Source organism: Hemitrygon akajei, chromosome 21 (assembly GCF_048418815.1).
Source record: "Hemitrygon akajei chromosome 21, sHemAka1.3, whole genome shotgun sequence".
Taxonomy (NCBI): Eukaryota; Metazoa; Chordata; class Chondrichthyes; order Myliobatiformes; family Dasyatidae; genus Hemitrygon; species Hemitrygon akajei.
In genome coordinates, this window is record NC_133144.1 from 48,251,738 (window position 1) to 48,276,832 (window position 25,095).

At 44.0% G+C, this 25,095-nt stretch overlaps 1 protein-coding gene across 1 annotated transcript in view; it reads left to right on the forward strand.

The window, feature by feature from the left end:
* The first annotated feature begins 5,506 nt into the window (after window positions 1-5,506).
* Window positions 5,507-25,095, forward strand: part of LOC140714275 (netrin receptor UNC5B-a-like) — a 314,021-nt gene continuing 294,432 nt past the window's right edge. Inside the window, exon 1 of the mRNA XM_073025353.1 lies at window positions 5,507-5,976. Within this exon, the coding sequence (XP_072881454.1) occupies window positions 5,904-5,976 (73 nt within the window). The 5' untranslated portion in view covers window positions 5,507-5,903. The remainder of the gene's footprint in view (window positions 5,977-25,095) is intronic.

The following is a 25,095-nucleotide window of genomic DNA, read 5'->3' on the forward strand; positions in this document are numbered from 1 at the left end:
CCCATTCCCATCCTGACGTGTTGATCTTTGGCCTTCACTTGTACCACAATGAGGCCTCCCTTAGGGTGGAGGAGCAACACCTCATATTCCGTCTGGTAGCCTCCAACCTGATGGCATGAATATCGATTTCTTCCAATAGATAAAGTGCAAACCCTTCCTCTCTTCTATTCCCCACTCTGGCCTCTTAGCTCTTCTCTACCTGCCTAGGTCTGCACCTCCTTCCCTTTTTCCTATGGTCTACTCTCCTCTCCTATCAGGTTCCTTCATCTCCAGCCCTTTACTTTTCCTACACACCTGGCTTCCCCTATCACTTTCTACCTCTTTCCCTCCCCCACTTTTTTTTATTCTAGCATCTTCCCCCTTCCTTTCCTGTCCTGAGGAAGGGTCTCAGCCCGGAATGTCAGCTGTTTGTTAATTTCCACGGATGCTGCCCGACCTGCCGAGTTCCTCCAGCATTTTGTGTGTGTTGCTCTGGATCTCAAGCATCTGCAGGATTTCTTGTGTTTCTGAGGTTGTGTTCATGGGTTCATTGTCCATTCAGAAATCTGATGGCAGAGGGGAAGAAACTGTACCTGAAATGGTGAGTGTGTCCTGAACCCCCTCACATGGTTATGGGGAGAACATAGAAAATTTTGTATAATGTTGAAAAATTCCAGAATCTCTTGTGTTTCCCTAAGTCAATATTGTCGGTAAGTCAGAAAAACACAAAAATTATTTGATGTGATCACCACATCTCCACGTTATCGTAATGAATGGCATCAAAAGCGCTTGAGAAAGAACATGTACGAAAAGTGGAGAGAGAGAGGAGAAACAAGCTCTTCTGTTCATAGGAATGAACATTTGCACAAGTCAGACTTCTGGATTTAACAATATTATGGGAGCTCCTTTGTATTTAGGGTTGTCTAAGTCCTAGAGTCACAGACCACTGCAGCACAGCGATAGGTCCTTCAGCCCATCTAGTCTATGTTGAGCTATTATTCTGCCCAGTCCCATCAACCTGCACATGGACTCTAGCCCTCCATAACCCTCCCATCCAGCTACATATCCAAACTTCTCTTGAATGTTGAAATTGAACCCACATTCACACTTCCTCCAGCAACTTGTTCCACACTTGGAACACCCTCTGAGTGAAGTGACCCCCCCCCCCCCGCCTCAAATGACTTCTAGTTCTAGTTTCACCCAACCTCAATTGGAGGTTCGAAACCCGGTGACGCCTGTACAATCTATTCAAAGCCATTATTGCTTCCTGCTTAAGCAATACTCATAGAAATGCAAACAATAATAAAAAAATATAGCAATATAGCTGAGAAAACAGGCTCACGTCCATTTTGAACATAGTACCCACCAAGCTAGTACAATTTGCCTACATTTGGCCTATTCTAGATGGATACAACCAACCTCAAAGGCCATTTTGGCACTCCTGACAATCCCTTTTACAAAATCTGACATCCACCTAGAAAATAGAATCAGATCTGTATTCCACTTCAAGCGCTGGACCTATCAGCACACTTCACACTGATCCCAACTACATGCTTTGTCTTACGGGCCTAATTCAAAGGTCAGGTTCAAAAAAGATTTCCAAACATGTACTGAACTAGGTTTTGGAAGATACAGAGCAGCTGTTTTAAGATCTATTTATCGTTGCAAATCAGAGAAGTGATCCGTTCTCTCACTGCCTGTGCATAAACCAACTGATGAAGGGAAACCTTGGTACGGCAGGGGTCCCTGAGCAGGCCAATTGCAATGGCAGATTGGTGTCTTGAACTGGTACAACATTATTGGCCTTGCATTATTGATAGTTATTACACCTCTGGCAGATTAATTATTGAGGCTGCGTTGAAGGGAAACGCTGCCTTGTGGCCACATTGTGAGGAGTCGGTTACACAGTCTGAAAATCTCCCACAGGGACTCCTCGCAAGCATAAGAGTCCCGTGGCAAAGGAAAGGAGGGAGGGAGGGGACTTGGGCTGAATTTGCAGAGTGGGAGACGAGAAAGGTTGCTAACTTACCATCGCCAGGTCAAAAGTACACAGCCCTTCCCCCTTTAATTAATGCAACAGAGACCAAAAAGAAAGGCAAATCTCTCCGATATAACCTCTTGCTGCTTTTTCAAGGGTCCAGTCCCCAGCACTGTGACTTAAAGCAGTAGCTGAGAATTTCAGGGTCTCCACTTTCACAAGAGCACATATGCAGTGTGTTCCCATGCCTCTGAAGCCGATGATTACTGTGTGTGGCACTGTTTTTGCTGGCAAACACACACTTGTGTAAAGGGAGCAGACTGCTCCATCAAGCCCCACACAGAAGCTTGTCCCAGTGTTACCAACAGGGAAGACAAACTAGTGGAATGCAGAGGTCCAATTAGTACAACCCAGACGTGAACACAAGAGATTCTACAGATGCTGGAAATCTTGAGCAACACGCCCAAAGTGCTGGAGGAACTCAGCAAGTCAGGGTGCATCCATGAAGGTGGGGCTGACTGACTTGCTGAGGTCCTCCATCATTTTGAGTGTTGGACTCACCTACACCTACACCTACAACTTCATAATACTAATGCAAAAACAAAACTGCAGACACTGGGAATCTGAAATTTAAAAAATGACAAAAAGTGCTGGAAAAGCTTGGCAGCTTTCACAGAAAGTGAAACAGAGTTGATATTTGGGTTCGGTATCACGACAAGAGCCCCATTCAAGGGTTAAAATGGGATTTCTAAAATTGATAGGAAGGAGTTGTGGACTATACCTTGTAGCTGTTTTTTCTCCAGTCCTGCTGAAGGGTCTCAGCCCAAAATGTCAACTGTACACTTTTCCATAGGTGCTGCCTTGTCTGCTGAGTTCCTTCCTCCTGCATTTTGTGTTTGTAGCTGATCTAATTTTTTTAAATGAATTAGACATATCTGCTCATAAACTGTACATAAACTCAATGCTAGAAGTAAAATTTTGGAATGTTGGATTCTATTCTCGCTGATGCTGGCTGATCTGCTGAATGTTGCCAATATTTTCTGATCTTATTGAATACAAGATCCAATAGAAATTTAATATTTGTTTATTTATTTGGAGAAACAGCACTGTTTATGCAAAGCTCTTCAGCGGAAGAGTCCAGCCGTACAAGTGAAATCATTGTAGGAGAGCTGCTTTAATTCCAACACACCAACCCTCTCCAAGCACAGCTACTTAGAAAATAATCTTTGTCTAACTTGGGACTCCCGGGTCAGTTCAATTATCTCACATGCGATGGGCGGCCGCGGGCGCCCTCTCGTGTCCTGTGTTGCAATGTGCAATCCCTGCTTCAGCGAGGCCGTGAACGCTCATTGACACTGGATCGTCCATTGACAAGATTTATGAAATAACAAACGACCGATCGGTGGCACCCAGGAAGCAATTCCTCAAACTTTTGTTTTAAACAGACTGTCCTCATGTCTTATTTGCCAGTTTGCTTCCAAAATATTACACTTCATGCACAATCGCTTTATCTAAGTAGTTCCTTGCGAATTCGGGCTAGGTGTTTTAAATTTGCAGAGCTGTAAACGTGTTTAAATACTTTAAAAATTAAATTCTAAAGCGTACTTTCTAAAAGTGTTTTAACGTTGTTTTGCGAACAGTATGCTAAATTTATCGAAACTCTTTAGCTGCCGTTCGAGACCTACAGTAAATCGAGGTCCTAAACCTAACCTACCGTAATCAAATCTTTGGTCAGAGAAGCCGATTGTACTGCATCTTGTTTAACTTTCTAACATGCTTTTTGAAGACGGCACCGGGTAAGAAGGTGCCTACTTCCCCCACCACACTTTGACAGGACGTCCTAATGACCAACTTTACCAAGTGATCCCACCCCCACTCCTGCCATCGAACAGCATCTCTATTCAGACCTTGCGTGGCGCCAGACCAGTCCGCCTTATCGCATTGTTAGACAATAAACGGTACCAGATCTCCACATCAAGGTCGCTGCTAAAAGTACTTGTAAAACTATCGAGTTAGTGCAGATGCCAGGTAATATCGGTCTCCGGCCTGTTATCTCCCACCTCCTGACTAAAGCTTTACTACAGTTAAAGAGTTCATTTGAAAGTAAGTAATCGAGCCTTCCAGAGGAACATTCTTGGATGCAGTGTATATTTACAGCGTGTTACATCAAAGACCCCTTCACATTTTAGCTGTAAACGTATGGTTTGTACGACTTCACCATAAATTGAACTAAAAGACATTGGGGAAGGAATGTACACGCACACTATGATTTTGAGTGTCTATTCTCTGTGCACACTGAGTTAACACAAGATTGAAGACAGCCCAAAACCCGAGTAACACCAGTCACGGCTATCAATGCCAATTGAACAGTTGTGTTAATTTTATTTAAATCATTTTTTTACTATTGTTCGCTTAGTTCCACTGCACTTGATAATTCCCGTCCTCTTAGATTTAGCTGAGTATTATGCATGCCTGTGTTTGCACTCAAGCGCTTAATATACAGCCTGGCGCATGCTAAAAAAAAATAGTTTATTCATTAATTTGTTTTTCTAACAGAATCATTCGGGATTACACGGTTGACTGTTCATTGCTGTTTATTTGCTGTTCAGACTTTAAACATTAATATTTTGTCCAGTGAGAGAGAGAGAGAGAGAGAGAGAGAGAGAGAGAGAGAGAGAGAGAGAGAAAATAAGGATAGTGCAACGTTGAATTTCAGATATTAATTCTCTGAATTTGAAGGCATGGCATTTTTTTTTGCCCTGACTAAGGCAAATTAATAACTAAACGAGATTTGCTATGGGCCCGTGTATACCATACATAATGTCTTACTTTCTGCCAAATTCCCCGCAGGAGCCGGGTTTAAAATCCTGCAGCACTCCAGGGCAAGTTAATATTTTGTCTTGTTCCATAAAGAACTTGAGCCTTAATGGATAAAGACGCGTATTTGACCGATAATGGATAGAATATATTTCCTTTGTTTTAATTAAGAGCAAATAAATATATTAAAATATTAAATTGATTCAAGACGATATTTATTTCCAATTTTACTTCAGAATCGGGATTAACAGCAATTCGCCAAAAAAATCGTAGCCTGCCTCACAAATTAATTGGAGATGTATTTGTAATACGTTTTAAAAGTATACAATGCATAAGGCTACGTCATTTCCAACGCGCTACTTACTTTAAATTAATTGTAGGGGAAATCGAGGTCAGGCTTCCCGTGTTTATTAATAATAAAGAGTTTACAATCTATTTTATCAGTCGACTTGACTTCCATCAATCAAATTGAGAATAAACTGCACATTGACAGCTGGGGGGGGAGCTTGCACAGATTCTGTAAATGGGTTATTAAACTCCTCTCTGTGTTATAGGTTGAGTTCCTCAGAAACATCGCCGCCCGGATTCTGGGAGGATCGGACTGCTGTTCCTGGGAGAGGGAGTTGGGAGGGACCGGAGTGTCGGAAGCTGCCGGGTTTTGCGACTGCTCCCGGGGGGGGGAGGGAGGGGGGAGCTTGCTGGGGATATTTTTTTTGTAGGCGGAACTCTCTCGGCTGTTCCTTACACCTTGAGGGAAAGTGGCTGGAGTACTGCTGTGCGTGCGTGTGTTTGTGTGTGTCTGCAAGATGCACACACACAGTCTAACTGGAGAGTGAAATGATCAGCATACACAACTTGGGATTGCAAAGTGTTTGGTAGAAAGCTAAACCCTGAATCTACAAGCAGTTTCTTCGCCTGGGAAAAAAAAATCAAGGGATTTTTCAGCGTTGCTGTAAACATTTACAGTACTAAGTTTATTTTCCAAATATTCCTGGAGTGAGCTACTGCAAGGAGAGAAGAAACAGAGAGCAGTGTTTGTGTGTGTGTGTGTTCGCCCGTGGTCTCTCTCTCTCTGCTTCTCCCACAACTCGACTCGCCTCTGCCGGGAGAGGAGAGCAGTGGTTTGGGGATGGTTCGGTCCCGGTCACCCGGCCTGACGGCTCTCCGCCTACTTCTCTGTACCCTCGGCCTCTGTCACGCAGGTAAGGGGACGTGTGGGGCTTGTCAGCCGTCGCCTCGGCTCAGTTTGGCGGGCGAGCGAGCTGTTCTGAGTGCACGCTGACCTCCGTTGTAATACAGACGCTGCTGGGTGACTGGGTCTCCGCGTTACTTCTCCAGTGGCTCAGTTAGGGGACAAAAGTTTCCCGGACACCGAGTTGCCTCTCTGCCTCCTCCCCCCCAACCCGATGTCTGATGCTCCCAGTGGGTCATTTGGGGACGCCCACTCCCACCTTTTCTCCATCATTAAGAGCTGAGAGGGGCCGCGGGAACACCCCTCCCGAAATACAGCAGAGATTGGCGAGTGCCCTTCCAGCTCCCGTCAGGGCTGAGCGGAGGGTGACTGACTGGGCGCCTTGTTCCGGGGAGGCTGCCGCTGATGTGATGCCGGGGCAGAGAGTTGCAGGCTGCTCTTTGCCAAGTTTGTTCCACTCCCCATCATTCATGGGCGCACGGGAACCTCCCGGGCCCTTCGATCTATCACCCTCCACTGCCTTCACCTCTCCTTGCCCCTTCCCCACTATTCTCCATTGTACTCCCTGCCCTTCTGTCCTCCCACTTCCCTTCTTCCCCCTGTTCACATTGCCCCTTTTCCTCCAGTAGTACTCTCGGTCCACCATTCCCCTTCTAGCCATCACTCCCTGTACACTCCACACTCCATTCAATACCTTCTTCCACCCATTCTCCATCCCACACCCCCTTCTGTCCCTGCACAAGCCCTCTTCCCCCACTCCTATCAATCCCCATTCTTTTCCCTAAGCCCCCTTCTCCTTCCTCCCCACATACCAACCCTTCTCCGCACCCACTCCCTTGCACCTCACGCTGCTGCCTCCCAACTTCACCCTACTGGATCCCTCTCTGCCTCCTTGCCCATTTCTTCGCATCGCCTCCCCTTCCCCTCATCCTTCCTCCTGCTTCTCACCTCTTCTCTCCCCCAGCCCACTGCATACTCCCTCCCATCTCCTCCTTACCCCTTTGCCGGCTCGTCCCTCGCTGCTTCCCTCTCTCCCCTTATTAATATGCATTCGTTTATCTCTTCTTCCACCTCCTTTCCTGACTCCCCTCTCACACTCCCTACTCCCCCTTCACTCTTTCCTTCATTCCCCTTACCAATATTTATCACTTTTATCTGTTTACCTCCCTTCTGTCCACAATCTCTCACACCCTCCCCTTTCCCCATTCTTTCTCCCGACCTACCCTCACAAACCTCCCATTCTCTTCTTGACTGGCGGGGGGGGGGGGGGGCGTCGTGGTATCAGGCGACACACATTGGGCTCAGACCCTTCACGGCCGGGCTCCAAAGGTGGGATGGGAATGGTGAAGGATGGATTAGTAGCGTCTGGGAATAACAAGAGACTTGGCTCCGGCTGGAGTCAAAAAGAAGGGTTGAGACCGGGACACTTACCCGGTGCTTTTTCGGTGGGGGATGGTTTCCCAGTGGGCGAGCAGCCGGTGATACCCGGGACAGAACACCGGCCCTGCCAAACCTCAACCTTTTCTTGGGAGAGGTTCTATATGAAGACCGTAAGTCGTTCTGTGCGGGACGAAACCGTTATCTACAGGGTTATTGACACTGTAGAATTAAATATCTGAATGTCATCTTGCAAAGACGACGGGATTCTTCTTTTTTATTTTGGGAAAGTTTTGGGGTCGTGCCGGGGTGGAGATTCCTTAAATGGGAAAGCGTCATCCGGGAGGGTTTAGTCTGCCTGAAGGGACAAATCTCAGTTCCCGTGAGAATGTCCCTAGGACTCGTCCCAGTGAACTCGAAAGTGGTCTTCCTGCGGCGCCGCAATGCCTCACTCTGTGTACAGCATTCTGTTGTTGCCGGGGCGGAGAGGGGAGAGAGGCAGTGAGATCTGTTCTAGCAAAGGCTGGGGCAGATTTGTATCGCGCGTTTCATTACTCCGGCATTCCGACTGTACTGTTATTTTGATCAAATCTTTCTGAAAGTTGTGATTAAATGCTCCCGTCGTTTCGCCGAGAGCTAGTGTAACACGGGAGACCGGCCGCGGATCTTTGGAAGTTTACATTAACCACGGCAAAAGAGTGAAATGCCCTCTGCCCAGCGCTGGTTAAGGCCTAACCGAGACGGTTAATATATTCTGCAGTTTGTGGGAATATTAGCTTCAGCAGTTTAAAGGGGTGGTTGTGCCTCGCGAACGATGAAATGGACACAACACGGTGCTGAACCGGCGGTCGCGCCGAGTGCTGAGCGCAGGAACATAAAGAACAGTTCCGTCTGAGCTCAGGCTCTGAAGGTGTGGTCCTGCACACCCCAGTGAGGGCATGTCACTGGAGAAGTTTACCGAGCAGCCTGGCCCCTCTATCATATCCAACTCCGCCTCCTACCCGACTCTTCCCACACACCCCGTCTTAGGCGTCCTTTACCCAACCCCGTTCACTGCCCCTCACGCCTTTAACCCTCCACATACACACGCCAATATTAGCTTGACGCAATGATGCAGAAACTTAGGGAATTAAGGGGGGGGGGGGAACCAAAATGTTGGAAACGGCAAACCAGGTACAATGAGAGAGCTTCTCTCTCCATTGATGCTGCCTGACCTGCTGAGTGTTTCCAGCATTTTCTGTTAGTTTGGGGTTTCTGGCATCCAAAGTTCTTGGATTTTCAAGACTTTGTTGCGTTTTGAGCTCTCTAATGCTTTGCCAGGCCTATATGTTGATATTATTGCATTTTTAAAGTTAATGCGTCTTGCCCCTATGATAATTGGTATTTAGATGCAGGGGGAAAGACCTGGTCTCCAAATCCTGCAAAGTATGTTCATCTTTAGAATGTGAAGGTATTTGGAGACGCAAACCCATTGTATAATATACGGTATTTTTTCCATCAACACACATTCCTAGTTAAATCTTAAATAGTTTGCTGACCTCCTCTTGTTAATTAACTGTAGAAAGTAAATCGGAGAAATAAGGAAAAGGACATTTCTGGAGCAGAATTTCACCACTCCTGCTTTTATAATCCTTGTTGAGAGATCAGGATTCAGTCTCTGTCTTCTTATTATGTTATCTGTCTATTGTAACCATCAGCCATTTAATGAGCTTTGTGGGCTGAGTTTAAAGTGTTTGACACGTTTTAATATTTGAAACTGCTTGTAAGTGTCCTATCATTGTTGAGTATCACATCTCATGTACGTCCCTGTGGCAGCTTCAGTCTTCTAATTCCCTATCTCTCTGCATGTTTTAATGCCTCTCCTGTCCTCCACCCTGCAGCATCTCTACATTATCTCTCAGCCATCACGGTTCACCCTTGTATTCTTCCTCCTCGCTTGTTTTCTCTTGTCACTCTTTTCTCATTGCCCATTCTTTTCCTCTCTCACACTCTCTTTATCTCCTCCCCTACCTCTGCATCCTATCCCCTTCTCCCTGCTGCCACCATGATCTTTCTCTCTCTCTCTCTCTCCCCCTCTCTCTCCCTTTCCCTCTCCCTCTCCCTCTCTCCCCAATGTAAATCTACACAGTCTGTGGGAGCATTAAGGGTGTTTCTATTCAGTGATTGGCCTGTGTCCCAAAGATAGCAGTCAGCCCCCCAAGTTAGTTAGATCTGTCAAGTGTATCACATTCTACATCATCAGTTTCCCTGTATCACTGTCTCCCTTTCTGTGTCTTGGAGTATTGCATCAAACTTTCTCTAAGGAATAGTTGCATCATTCCCAAAAAAAATTGTAGGATGCTGACATATCCAATGATTAAGTTCAATAAGCAAGGAGGGAGAAATGGATGGGGAGCTATACTGATGGAGTTAGGTGAAGGGTGATTGGAGCAACATGCTCTGGGCAGGTGGAGCAGTTCTGTGTGTTCTTTTGTGATGGATGAACAACCAGCTCACACTTTCAAAGTCCCATTGAGGTAAATGGTGACTCAGAGAATTTAATACATACCTTCTTTGGATACTGGTTGACTTCTTGTTGAAATGCTTGGTTGGAGTCGGTGTGTGTCCCTGATTTTTTTTAATAATGCTGCCTATTCATTTCTTCTTCCTCCTTGGGAGATGCATCAGTAATCTTTGTGTGGGTTGAAATTTCTTTGTGTTCTTCCACTTAGTCACACCTACTAGAGTCTATGGGTGTGCATTTAGCAGAACCTAGCACAATGGTTAATGGGATGGACGAATGGTACTGTCTCCAGTCCGCTGGGCTGTATAGTTGTGTACCACTACACTAGCATGGTAAACAGGAGGGGCCAGTCTGTGATTAGCTGATCATAAAGTATTATTAGCAGAGACAGTAAACATGTACGCTGGAGCCTTGAGATTCTGCACTGAATTTACAGGGGATATTTGTGCATTGTTGGATGTTTTTTTAGCATTTTAGCAACGGGACTGTACTTGGTTGTAATTGTTTTAATGCGCTCCAAAAATTACTGGCAACTCAGCTTAGAAGGTAACAGATTTAAATTCCCTTAAGAAATCAAAGGTAAACGACCGGTGAGCGTCGACCACTAGGTGGCATTTCATGGCTTCCTGTGAATTACTCAGCATAGTGCACCATAGTGACATCTAGAGGTAGTAGAAAGACCAAACTTTACCTCCTCTGGTGGAAAGAACTACTACAGCCTTTGTACAAGCAGAAATTGTAAGATAAACAAGGACCTACATTTCCATAGCACCTTTACAACCTCTTTCAAATATCACAAAACAATTTACTGCCAATGAGTAGTCATTGTTGCAATGTATGAACCACTAGAGCCAATTTGTGTTCAGCAAGCTCCTACAAACAGAAATGATTAGTTCATTATGTTTTTGAAATTCTGATTGAGACGTGACATTTCCCAGGTGATGGTGACAGCTCCTTTACTCCATCCCAATAATGCCAACAGATCTTCCACTTCCAGGGACTGGAACTTCCTGCTCAAATAACAGTTTTTCAGAGGCTGACGACTCCCCAGGTTACTGTACGGGAGGTTCAGCCTTGAACTGTGGCCCCAAGTCTCTACAGCGGGACGAGCGCAGAACTGTGAGCACCACTTGTTAAGAGTGTAGGGGCTCGATGAGATTGTCCCTGAGAATTGACAAGGACTAAGACGAAGTAGAAAAAGTGAGAATTGGTTTGGTCTCGCACCGCTGCAGTGTAGCAGCATTCTTACATATTTTGGTAGTTGTTGTAGTGTCACAGAGCTAATTGCCTTCGTCCCAAGTGGAATGATTCTCTCAGAGATGATGTTAAGTAGAGTCAGAGTTGTGCAGGGTGCAATCGGTATATCGGATGATTTTAATAGTATTTGAGACTAATGAGAAAATCTTAGAAAAGGAGCAGGCTCTTACTTTTATACAAAAAACGCCTTGATGTAATTCTAACATCATAAATGTCAGTTTATTCGCAATGACTTCATGTGAGTGTGTTGCAGTACTTAAACTGCCTTAATCCCATCAACACACAAAATGCTGGAGGAACTCAGCAGGCCAGGCAGCATCTAGGAAAAGACTACACTCGACGTTTCAGGTTCAAACGTCAACTATACTCTTTTCCTAGATGCTGTCTGGCCTGTTGAGTTCTTCCACCATTTTGTGTCTGTTCCTTGGATTTTCAGCATCTGCAGATTTTCTCTTGCTTGCCTTAATCCCAGAACAGTTTTGGGTTTCTGTTCTGGGTTTGATCATAAAACCACAAGACGTAGGAGCAGAATTAGGCCATTCAGCCCATCAGGATTACACCATGCCTGATTTATTGTTACTCTTAACCTCATTTTCCTACCTTCTGCCCATAATCTTTGATGCCTTCCCTTGCTAATCTAAAAAAGGTTTGTGTGTGTACCTTTTCAAGATAATGGTTTTCTTACTAAAGAGGTAGATAATTCTCTTAAGTTCATTCTAAAAGTTACTGAGACCGTTTTGAGTATTTATAATGCATGGCCAACATCAACCTATTTAGTCCAGCTGCTCTATCCTGGTGCTCACACAAATCCTATTCTATTCATCTTGTCTTCCTCTCCCCCTCTCCCTTATGCATTTATCTAGCTAATTATCTTGACCATTCCATCTTCACACTTCATGTTCTCACCACACTTTGTGGAAAGCTTTCTCCCAAATTCCCAAGTGAATTAATTAGCGAGTATCTTCTACTTTTGGCCCTGGAGTTGGTCTTCCTGGCAATTACTCTTGCTGCCGGGTGATGAGAGATGAAAGGATTTTGAACTTGAGCTAGAGGTGGGCAGGGTGAGATTCCTGCTGGTTTGCTTTCAGCACGGCAGAGTCCAGTCTCTTTGCAGACTTACTCATTCCATCTGGGTTTGTCCGACATTGAAAGCACTGGTACCTTTGCAATCTTGCCTGAAAGCTGACAGCCCATCTCAGCCCATCCTTCCCTTCACCAGAGACTGGCAAATTTCTACAGATGTATTGTGGAGACCGTGCTAACTAGCTGCATCACCGTCTGGTATGGAGGGCCCCAGGATCAGAAAAGTCTGCAGAGGGTTGGAAACTCAGCCAGTTCTGTCGTGGACACTAGCCTCCCCACCATCAAGGGCATCTTCAAAAGGCGGTGCCTCAACAGGGCAGCATCCTCTATTAAGGACCCCCCCCCCCCCCACCACCAATCATTACTACCATTAGAGAAGAGAAACAGAAGCCTGAAAACATACACTCAACATTTCTTCTCTTCCATCGTGAGATTTCTAAATGGACAATGAACCCATGAACACTACCTCACAATTTTTTGCACAACTTACTTAACATTTTTACATATATGTCTTATTATAATTTATAGTTTATTTTAGACTGTACTGCTGACACAAAACAACAAATTTCACAGCATTTGTCAGTGAGAATAAACCCGATCCGATTCTGATTCCTTAGTGGAATGCAGGTATTGGAACAGAGAAGCTTGCAGGTTGAGTAGATTCACAAACAAGAGAAAATCTGCAGATGCTGGAAATCCGAGCAACACACACGAAATGCTGGAGGAACTCAGCAGGCCAGGCAGCATCTATGGAAAAAAATACAGTTGACGTTTTGTGCCGAGACCCTTTGGCAGGACTGGAGAAAGAATGATGAGGAGTAGCTTTAAAAAGTAGGTGAGGGGAAAGAAAAACACTAGGTGAAACTGGGAGGGGGAGGGATGACGTAAAGAGCTGGGAAGTTGATTGGTGAAAGAGATACATAGCTGGAGAAGGGGGAGTCTGATATGACAGAACAGAAGGCCATGGAAAGAAGGAAAGGGGTAGGGAAGACCACCAGAGGGAGGAGATGAGCAGGCAAGGAAATAGGTAAGAGAGGGAAAAGTTCAGTAGAAGTTAGTTTTGAAATTTCTTATCTTGTTTCCCCCAGTCACACCCTATCATTTTCTTTCTTCTATCTTTGAATTATTCCTTCTTCCATATTCACTCCCTCTCTCTACTAAATGTGCACATTCTCCAAGCAGGGAATAATGTCTGTTGTAAGTCCTTTACCACTGGGTTCTAGGGGTGAAGAAATGGGAGGGAATATATCCAGAGCTGGTTAGGTTGAATTGTTGGCAACCCATTTGCAAACATTTCATCACCATGTAAGGAAATATTATCAGTGCATTATTCATTTGTGGTATGAAAACTAATTGCTAGCAAGGGGAGTTGAGTATAGGAGCAAAGGGGTCCTTCTGCAATTGTACACGGCTCTGGTGAGACCACACCTGGAGTATTGTGTTCAGTTTTGGACTCCAAATTTGAGGAAGGACATTCTTGCTATTGAGGGAGTGCAGCGTAAGTTCATGAGGTTCATTCCCAGGATGGTGGGACTGTCATATGTTGAAAGATTGGAGCGAATGGGCTTGTATACACTGGAATTTAGAAGGATGAGAGGGGATCTGATTGAAACATATAAGATTATTAAGGGATTGGACACGCTAGAGGCAGGAAACATGTTCCCAATGTTGGGGGAGTCCAGAACCAGAGGCCACAGTTTAAGAATAAGGGGTAGGCCATTTAGAACTGAGTTGAGAAAAAACTTTTCCCCCAGAGAGTTGTGGATCTATGGAATGCTCTGCCTCAGAAGGCAGTGGAGGCCAATTCTCTTGAGTTAGATAGAGCTCTTGAAGATAGCGGAGTCAAGAGATATGGGGAGAGGGAAGGAACGGGGTATTGATTGTGGATGATCAACCATAATCACATTGAATGGCAGTGCTGGCTCAAATGGCCGAATGGCCTACTCCTGCACCTATTGTCTATTGTCTATTGTCTTCTGAATGCTTGGCCTTTATATACTTATCAATCAGATGATTGGATGTCATTACAGAAACTCAGTAGTGACGTTGGCAAGGTGTCTTGTCAGTGATTGGTTGCATGGCAAGGTCCAGACAATGCAGAGAGTTCACCACGCAACCAATCAGCAACGAGATCCCCTCCCTGTGTCAGAATTGACTTAAAATGGTGTCGGAGTTAAACTTGGAGTTCCTTCGTTTGATGATCCTGGGGCAAAGAATTCCCTTTGTCGGGCCTTGGCTATCTGTGTGGTAATAAGATTGAAACATCAGTGAGACTCAGCATTCAAAGTTTATACTACGTGCTTGGTGGGCAATGTCATGTGTAAAATTGCAGACAATACACAAATTACTTTATCTTATAAAGCATATTATAATTTAACCAACAGGAGATTTGCTGAAATGTTTTTTATACAATTGTCTTAATTTCGATGTCACCATTACGTATCACAATATACAGGAAAGAAATTCATTTCCCGTGGTGTTTTCTGACCATAAGCTTCTAACTCGCCTATATTTACAGGTGGCTGCCAACCTAAAGCAACTTACCACAGTAATTAGTCCTTCAGTGGGAGCCACGGCAGCGTAGGGGTTAGCGCAACGCTATTACAGCTCGGGGCTCGGAATTCAATCCTGGCATCTTCTGATAGGAGTCTCTGTACATCCTCCCCTTGGAATGCATGGGTTTTCCCCGGATGCCCCAGTCTCCTCCCACAGTCCAAAGACTTTCTGGGTAGGTGAATTGGTCATTGTAAATTGACCTGTGATTGTGTAAGGGTTCCTGGGGTTGCTAGGCAGCCTGACTCAAAGGGTCTAATCTGCTCTGTGTCTCAAAATAAAATAAAATAATTGATTCCTGAATGGGTGCTGGGCAGACTGATCAGTAATAGGGGTACTAATTCCATTGTGTTTTAATTTTTAGATTTATGATTAAAGTTGCAAAGTTCATTCATACAAAACTGATTTGACCCATTTATACCAACAAGAATTTAACACTACCTATCATAAGTTATATTTTTCTTCATCAGGGTTACGAGCTGGATAACACCCCCACCCCCTTTCATACTTACAGCAGCTTAAGGTCAGGAAGAACTTAACGCTGCTCCAAGGGGAGGCAAGGATTAACTCTCTCTCTCTGAGATTTTCCATTACACAATGGAATTCTGTCCCACATATGCACAGGAATCTCAGACTATATTTCACACTGGTGAAATAGAGTGAAGCATTGCTGTGCGATGTTGAATCAGCCCTGCTGGCCTTGACTCCAGGAATCAACAAAATAACTTTATCTATTGTATGAACCCATTTGTCAAGATGCAAAGCGGAATAGACTCTTCCAGCCCTTCAAACTGTGCCACCCAGCAACTCCCAGTCTAATCACGGGACAGCTTACTATGACCAACTGGCCTACAAACCGGTACGTCTTTGGACTATGTGAGGAAACTGGAGCATCCCAGGGGAAACCCCTTCATTCCATGGGGAGGGCGTAAAGACTCCTTACAGATGGCAGTGGGACTGATCTCTGAACTTCCATGGCCTGAGCAGTAAAAGCCCTTAAGCTACTGTAGTGGTTTCTTAGAATCTTGTTTTTGAGGGTAGTGAGCACATTGAGTTCATGAGAGGTTTGTGGAGGAGAGCAGGAGATTTAACGAATAATCGGCACAATACATCTTGGGCATATCCCACCCCACCATAGGTCATTTTTACAGGAGGTGCTGCCTCAAGAAGGTGATACCCATCATCAAAACTCCCTTCCACCATGACCATGCCATCTTCTCACAGTGACCTTCAGGCAGGAGGTATAAAATCCAGAAGTCCCACACCACCAGGTTCAAGAACAGCTGCTTCCCTTCAACCATTCAGTTCTTGAACCAACTGGTACAGCTTTTAATCGCTGTAGTTTAACAACACTGTGACCACTTTGAACTAAAATGGACTTTTTTGTTCTAATTGTGTTCTTTCTTGTAAAAATTGTGAATAATTTATGTTTAGGTTTATCTCATAAATGCTGCTTATATGATGCTGTGCAAGATTTTTTTCATTGCATCCCTGCAAAAATGTTAGACCATAAAATATAGGAGCGGAGTTAGGCCATTTGGCCCATTGAGTCTGCTCTGCCATTTCATCATGGTTGATCCATTTCCCTCTCAGCCCCAATCTTCTGCTTTGTCCCAGTAACCTTTCATGCCCCAACTAATCAAGAATCTATCAACCTCTGCCAACTTGGCCTCCACAGTCACATGTGCTAATTAATTCCACAGAATCATCACTCTCTGGCTCAAGGAATTTCACCTCATCTCCGTCCTAAATGGACGTCCTTCTATTCTGAGGCTGCGTTCTTTGGTCCTAGACTCCCCACCCCAGGAAACATCCTCTCCATATCCACTCTGTCAAGGCCTTTCAGCATTTGACAGATTTCAATGAGAGCCACCCTCATTCTTTTGAATTCCAGTGAATACCAGCCCAGACCATCAAACCTTCATATGGTAACCCTTTCATTCCTGGATTTATTCTTGTCAACCTCCTCTGAACCCTCTCCAATGTCAGCACATCATTTCTTAGATAAGTTTTTCCCATGCATTTAACAAGATACTCTTGAGCTTGCGAGTATGTTTTCTTGTTGTAACAAAGACCACTGGATAATGATGGACTGAATACAAAATTATGCTTTGACTCCAATGTGTGAGTTGTTATTGGCGGTCCTTGTTCCATGTGTGGAAGCTGGCAGTCTCGATTATGTCAGAATTTTGTTGGAGCCCTCAGTTTACTTCAGCAATCCATAGTTACACCTTGCCCCTGCTACCAATTGCAACCCACAAATTGTTTTGTAGTCCTGGTGCTCTTTCCTTTTGTTCTGCTAGCAGGTTAGAAGGTTGTTTCAGTCCCGATTTGTTGTGAAATCCAGGGTGAAACTGTGGTGCATTTGCTGAGCAATTGTAGCAGTGTGCAAGATGCCAGCATTTGTATGAACTGTTAATTGAAGCACCCTCTATCATCTCAGATTTAAATACTTCTTCCTCCCTTCCCTCCCCCATCTTCTTACTCTGATTTCTCCCCTTCCAGTCCTGGAGAAGGGTCTTGGCCCAAAACAGGGACGGTCTATTAACTTCCATAGATGTTGCCTGACCTGCCGAGTTCTTTCAGCATTTTGTGGTGCTTTCGACTTCCAGCATCTGCAGACTTTCTTGTGTTTAAAATAAATGAGAGCTTTTCTCTGGCCAATACTTACCGGTACTCTTCAGTGAAGGTTGCTCTTTATGGCTGTTTGCAAGTTAACTGCTGTGTTTCTTACAGCAACTGGACTTTAAAATTGATTTATTGGCTGTTAAGCACTTTTGGGAAGCCCTGAGATTGTAAAAGGTGCTACATCCATGCAGAGCAGCATCTTTAGAGGTGATGGGACGATCGACATTTCAGATCAAGGTCCTGAATCAGGACTGAGTGTGCAGAGGAGAATGGGCAGTGAGAGGGAATGGTGACACAGAGGCCGGTAGGTGATAGGTTGAACCTGTTGAGAAGGGGTGGGGATGATAGACAGGAGGGCAGTGGGGAGGGGATAGTAAATGTGAACCAAGGGAGAAGCCCAGATGCCTAGGTAAATGGGTGATGGGCAGATGGAACTCTGGGGGTGGGTAACTGAGTTGGCCGGGGAAAATGGAAAAGGTGATCAATAGGAGAAAGAACTAGGGTGGACTGTTGGGAATGGGAAAGGAAAACAGGGGATTGGTTTCCTGAAACTGGAAAACTCAGTGACCACCACCCCCCCCCCCCCCCCCACACACACCCCTGCTGTCCAAACCAGGCTTACTTCTCACTCTAACTATCAGGCAGTACAGAAGCTTGAGGTTGCCAACTACCAGTTCAGGAACAGCTATTACCCTACAACCATTCGGCTCCTGAACTTGCATGTTTTTTCCACTCACCTCAACTTTGAACTAATTTTACAACCTACATTCTCATGTTCAAGGACTCTTTACAAATCATGTTTGACTTTTTCTTGTATAACTTGTCTTTTACACATTGATTGTCAGTCTTTGTTTATGTATAGTTTTTCATAAATTCTATTGTATTTATTTTTCTGTAAATGCCTAAAAGAAGATAAACCTCAAGGTACTATATAATAACATAAACATACTTTGAAAATAAATTTTACTTTGACGTGGACTTTCTCAATTCTCATACCACTGCGTTGCAGGTTACTCAAGTGACCTATGATGTGTTTTTTTCACTTTGTATGTCATTTCTCTGTGACAGCAGGAAAAGCTGAGAGCAGGCAGGTCAGTGTGGGGATGGGAAGGGGAGTTGAAATGACATACAAATGGAAATTTAAGATACATTGTGTATGTTCAATCCTACCAAAGTAGAGGAGGATTAATCGAGAAACTATAGCAAGCAAACTATGAGAGAGAAAAAAACTGTAGTCCTGTAGCATGAATAGTTTTCCAAATTAGTTAAAATTGACAGACAATCGTAGTCAGTCTATTTGTCTGAAAACTAATCTATTCTGCTTCTAATTGGCCACAGGAAAACTGTGCTTCCACAAATTAGATCAGTGAACAGAAGGTGAAGTGATTCAATGGTCGAGTTACATTATGAACCTCCATGAATAGGTCTGAATGAAGATGGCAGTCAAACACCTCCTTCTCCCCACCTACTGTCCCATTTGGAAAGAAAGCCGATATTTCATATCGAGATCCTGAATCAGGACTGAGAGTGCAGAGGTGAATGGATAGTGTATAGAAGTGAGAGGGAGTGGTGAGACAGAGGCCCGGTAGGTGGTAGATGGAACCCAATGAAGAGGAGTGGGGTTAATGGACAGGTGGCTGAGGGAGAGGGGATAGTAGAAGTGAACCAAGGGAGAAGAAGTCTAGGTGGATAGGAATGAAGAACATCTTGTAGGACTTGCAGGTGCAATGAGTAATAGGTACTGCCTGTTATAAGACCATAGGCCCATAGGTCATAAGAGCAGAATTAAGCATGAAGTCTGCTCTGCCATTTTGTCATGGCTGATTTATTATCCCTCTCAATGCCGTACTCCTGCCTTCTCCCCGTAACCTTTGATGATTTTTCTGAAACAGAAATTAATACAAGTTGGTGTTTGTGAGTATGTTTATGATTATTTAAGGTTGTTAACCAACTAGGTAGTGAGTCAGTTACTGCCTGTTACAGCACAGGCACTTAGGGCAGCAATGAAGGTCCTCTATCTCTGTCCTTGGCCATCTTCTCTATTGTGCCCCAGGTGTGGTTCAGAGTTTTCATTTCTGCCTCTACTGCACTGCATCAAGTTGTCTTTGGTCTCCCTCGTTTGCTCCATCTTTCAGAGGTCCAATGAAATGCTGCCTTGATAGGACAGACCCACAAAATCATCTCCTTGACTTTAGCTGCAGGATCTATAAAACCCACCACAATAAGTGGTGCCGTGCTTCAATGTAAAAAGGTATTGCAGCACTGGAGAAAATGAGAGGAAGACTGATAATACTGATTGCAGAACTGCAAGGTTATTACCATCAGGAAACTGTTAGCCAACTGGGATATTCATCCCCAGCAAAGAGCAGAATAAAGTCGATCGATTAAATGCCTTTATAATGTTTGATTTGTTTGATTGCTGCAGAAACAGTGCTTCGGTTATTGGGAGAAGTCAAAGCTGGGGCCAGGGTACAAAATGGCAAGTTATATAATCAATGGAGACTTCATCAGAGGCTCCTGTACCAGGCAGGGGGTGGTGAGACCATTGAGTTCCCTTCAAATGTTCAGCTGAGATGGACAATGTGGATGCACCTAAGGGAAACCAGGGTACACAAGCAGGCAGAATGGCTCAGCTCATGGGAGGGGCATGGTGGTGGAGGGAGACAATGTGTGTTGGAGGACTTTATTGTTAAGATGTAAATTTCACACAAAGTTTTCTTCGGAGCTTGGGATGGATTAGTATCCGAGGTTTCCTGCGAAGATGTTAATGCCTGTTGATTGCTTGTCGGTAAGCCCTTGTGGACTACCTGTTCCAGTAGCAAAACCTGGTGCTTAGCTGAGGTGTGAGAGTCAGCCTTGTACTGTTGGCAAACTTTCAAAGGCAAAGCAGTGGTATGAGGGGAAGTTTGCTTGGGGAAAAAGGTGTGTTTTCAAAAGCAGGTGACTCTCTGAAGTTCTGAAGGGATTGCAGCATTATCAGAGGTAGCATCTATTAAATGAGACATTCAGTAGCTTCACTCTCTCAGGTGGACTTGACGTCACTACAAAGGAGTGAAAGAAGGGGTGATGCGTTAGTGTAGCAGTTAACATAATACTATTCCAGCGGCTGTTCAAATCACACCACTGTCCGTTCTCCTTGCAACTGCATGTGTTTCCTCTAGGTGCTGTGGTTTCCTCCCACATTTCAAAGACTTCTGAGTTAGTAGGTTAATTGGTCTCATTGGGCCAGAAGGGACTGTTACCATACTGAATCTCTAAACAAATTAAAGAGAATATGAATTATCCCCATTGTCTGTTCAACATTTAGCCAACATCATCAAAGCAAATTACCTCCTCATGCTCTCATTTTCTATCTGCGGGACATAAGTTACCTTACTTCCTACAGCAGTTGATCATACTTCAGTTGACCTTAAAACAATGCATTTAGGTGGTGTGGGTGGGGAGGTCTGAGGGAGGCAGGGAGAGTGGCACGAAGGGCACCATAGCAATGTAAACTTCCTTTCCCAGTGAATGTTCTTTAAGTAACATATGTAGAAAGCATCTTTCTCATTTTTACATTAAGTTAACAAGTTAATCTAAATTCAAAGTTGAAATTTCAAAGAAAATTTTATTATCAGGGTTCATGATTACTTAATGTCCTTTCCAGTACACAAATGTAAAGGAGAATGAAATAATTGTTACTACAGATCCAACACAACATAAAATACACAATAAAATAAAGAACACAATGACAAAAAAACACAAAATACATGTAAATATTTATATGTACTATAGCTTATATGCATAGATTGACGCTAGGTACAGGAGTGGCTACAGAAGGAAATGATAAAGTGGTGGTGGAGGGTGTGGAGTGGTTGGTTCACGGGAAGAAAGAAACACAATAAAATTCTCTAAAAAAACACACACAAGACTGCCACATATCCAATTTACAAAGCAGTACAAATCACACAAATAGTAAAAAAAACACATGGAACATGAACTGCAGAGTCCCTGAAAGTGAGTCCACAGATGCAGAGCCTGTTCAGTGCTGAGGTGAGTGAAGCCTGCCTAGGAGCACAATTGCTACAGGGCAACAGTTGCTCCTGAACCTGGTGGCATGGGACCCAAGATTCGTGCAACTACCGCCCAACGGTAGTAGCGAGAAGAGAGGGAGACTGGTCAAACACAAGTAGACATCGCTGAACACCTGCTCTTCTCCTGTTCCCATCCTTGATGATTTTAATTTTGCTCAAGTCTTTAATTGGAATAGAGTAATGGAGCCGATGAAGGATTTATCTTCTGCTAACAGGCGTCCACTCCCAGTGATATCTGCCCTGGCCATAACTGTATTCTCAAGAGTCTAGTTCGCCAAGTCTCCCAGGAGATTGCAGAAGATCATGTAGTGGGTTCATGTAGGAGATTGCCAGATCATGTAGTGGGTTCAAAAGTACATCCTTAAAAGGGAAGTTACAGTCTACAGACTTAAGCGATCACAGTTCAGAAGAAGTATAGCTACTAGAGTACCTAGTAGTTTTGTGAGTTGTTGAATCAACCTCACTGCTTGGAGAAAGAAACTGTTTTGAATCTGATAATCTTGGTGTGAATGCTACATAGTCTCCTCCCTGATGGGAGTGGGACAAACAGTCCAAGAGCGGTGTGGGTGGGACCCTTTCTGGCACCCTTTTGTGTGTATGTCCTTGGTGGTGGGTAGGCTGGTGCTGGTAATGTATTGGGCCGTTTTGACTACCCATCGTAGAGGCTTCCTGTCCACTATAATGCAGTTTCCATACCAAGCAATGATGCAACGGTAGAATGACTTGGGTGTAGATGTGCATAGTCCATCTCTCTTTAGAAAGTAGTGGTGCTGGTGAGCTTTTCTGATTACAAAGTACGTACTTGTCATCATATACTAGTCTGAGATTCATTTTCTTGCGGGCATTTTCAGTAGAACAAAGAAATACAACAAAATCAATGAAGAACTACACACAAACAAAAACTGACAACGTGCAGAAGAAGGCAAACTGCAAATACAAAAAGGATCAAAGTAAGCTGCAGAGAGTTTAAACTTCGTCAGCTCCATCATGGGCACTAGCCTCTGTAGTATACAGGACATCTTCAAGGAGCAGTGCCTCAAAAAGGAGGTATTCAACATTAAGGACATGCCCTGTTCTCATTGCTACCATCAGGGAAGAGGTACAGGAGCCTGAAGGCACACACCCAATGATTCAGGAACAGTTTCTTCCCCTCTGCCATCCGATTTCTGAATGGACATTGAACCCACAAACCCTACGTGTCCTGACGAAGGGTCTCGGCTCGAATGTCGACTGTGCTTCTTCCTATAGATGCTGCCTGGCCTGCTATGTTCCACCAGCATCTTGTGTGTATAACCCTACCTCACTACTTTTTTTTCGCTTTTTCCACTACTTAATTGATTTAACTGTTTAAAGTGTGTGTGTATATGTGTATTTTTTTTTAGTGTGGTTCATTTTTCCTCTTTCATTCTGTATTGTGTTGTACTGATGAAGCAAAGGCAATAAATTTCATAACACATTCTGGTGTTATTAATTCTGATTCTGATATTACAAATAAAAATAATGAATCAATAGATAGATAAATTATACTGAGAATATGACTTATAGATTCCTTGAAAGTGAACCCTTAGGTTGTGGAATCAGTTCAGCGTTGAGTGAAGATTTTTGCTCTGCTTTAGGAGCCTGATGGCTGAAGAGTAATTCATGTTCCCACTTTTGCTCATGATTTTCACCCTCCATCCAACAACCTTCATGTTTCTTTGTGGTCAGGAACAGTTCATTTTTCTCATGCACCCTTGATTACTTTTTATCTTTGGCGTCTCCTTATGCTATTCTTCCCCCCCCCCCCCCCTTTGCATTCCTCCTGTCAGTCCTGTCCTCTTGAACGAACAGAGATTGCTTTGTGCTCATCCAGCCCATTGTGAGAGTAGGGCGGGATAGATTTATCATCAAAACGCTCTGGTAATTGCAGAGGAGGGGTCGATGGACAAAGGGATTGGATAATTGATCTAATGGCCTGAGAGAAACAATAACAAGCTGCCCTTTTCACAAAGTGTACATGTTAAATGCTGCACATTATGTCAAATCCCATGTGCTTCACCCTAATGTTCTTATTTAATTTGCTGGCAAGTTCAGGGTTTGCCAACTCACAGTTATGTGTAGTTTTGTTCTTATGAGCGTAATGTCTGAGTGTAAAAAAAATCAAAGGAGTAAATCACATAAGATTCTTGAAAACATGCATGAGAGCGACATGGTTCAAGCCAGTCATACAAAGCCTCTTGGAAGCTCTGACTCATTAAACAGTTAGATCTTGTGATTGGTACACACTGCAAGCGTTGGCTAACACTCAGTGATTAGTTCACATGGAACAGTGGGGGAGGAATTCCCAGGGCGATTTTACAGATTTGCTCTTCCTGATGTCTGTTCTACCGGGGAATTGTCTTTCGGAATCGGCAGTGATCCACCATTGGGTGGAAAATGGTATTAGGAGTGTGCTCAGTGCTGACTGTAGAAGCACAAATTAAATTATTGGCCCACATTCTGACTGATTGCATCAGTTCTTAGTACAGGGGCTTCAATACGCAGGATCAAAAAAGGCTGCACAGTGGTGCAACTCCTTCACGAGCATAAGTCTCCCTACCATCTTGAAAAGGCGATGTCTCAAAAGGGCAGCCTCTGTTGTTAAGGACCTTCACCACCCCAAACATGCCATCTTGACATTACTACCACCAGAGAGGTGGTACAGGATCCTGACAATACTCACTCAACACTTTAGAAACAGCTTCTTCGTCTCTGCCATCAGAATTCTGAATGGTCCATGAACCCATGAACATTACCTCTCTATTTTACACCCTTTTGCGCTGTTTTCTATATATTTCTCATGGTAAATTATAATAATTATTTTATGTATTGAACTTTACTGTTGCCACAAAATAGTAAAACTTCATATGTGGTGATAACCCTGACTCTGATTCGAATTCTGGAAGATCAAGACTTGCTTTTATCCAGTACCTTTCAGGATGTTCTCAGCCAGTGAGGTACTTTTGAAGTGCATTCATTGTTAAAACAGAGTTTAATGCAGCAATCTCTTTATGCACGGAAAGATTCCACAAACTGCAGTATGCCAGGTACATTTAGTAATAGATAAGGCAACGCCTCCGTCATTACAGACTCTCACCATCCAGGACGTGCATTACTTTTCACTACTACCATCAGGGAGGAAGTACAGGAGCCTGAAGACACATACTCAACTTTAAAGAACTGCTTCTTCCCCATGGTCACTACCTCACTTTAAAACATACAGTAATCATTTCTAGCTATTGCACTGAATTGCTGCCCGCTAAACAATAAATTTTATGACGTACTTTAGTGATACTAAATCTGATTCTGATTCAAACTGATAAATATGATTGGCAGAGAAATGTCTGCGGTTCTTCAAAACAATGCCGAGATCCTTTGCAGTCACCCGAGAGGCCTTGATTTCTTCCGAAGGACTGCACCGCCATCAGCACGGTAGCAGTCCCTCCATACGATCTAAAGTATCTGCATGGATTACTGTGCTCAGGTCTTTGGTTTAGGTTCTTGAATTTATGGTTTTGGTGTGCTCACCATCCACTGAGACAAGGCAAGCATCTCAATTAGAGAAAACAGCACCCTTTAGACTTATAATTTGGTAACTTTAAATTATTTCACCAAGTAATATAGAGATGGAAATGCA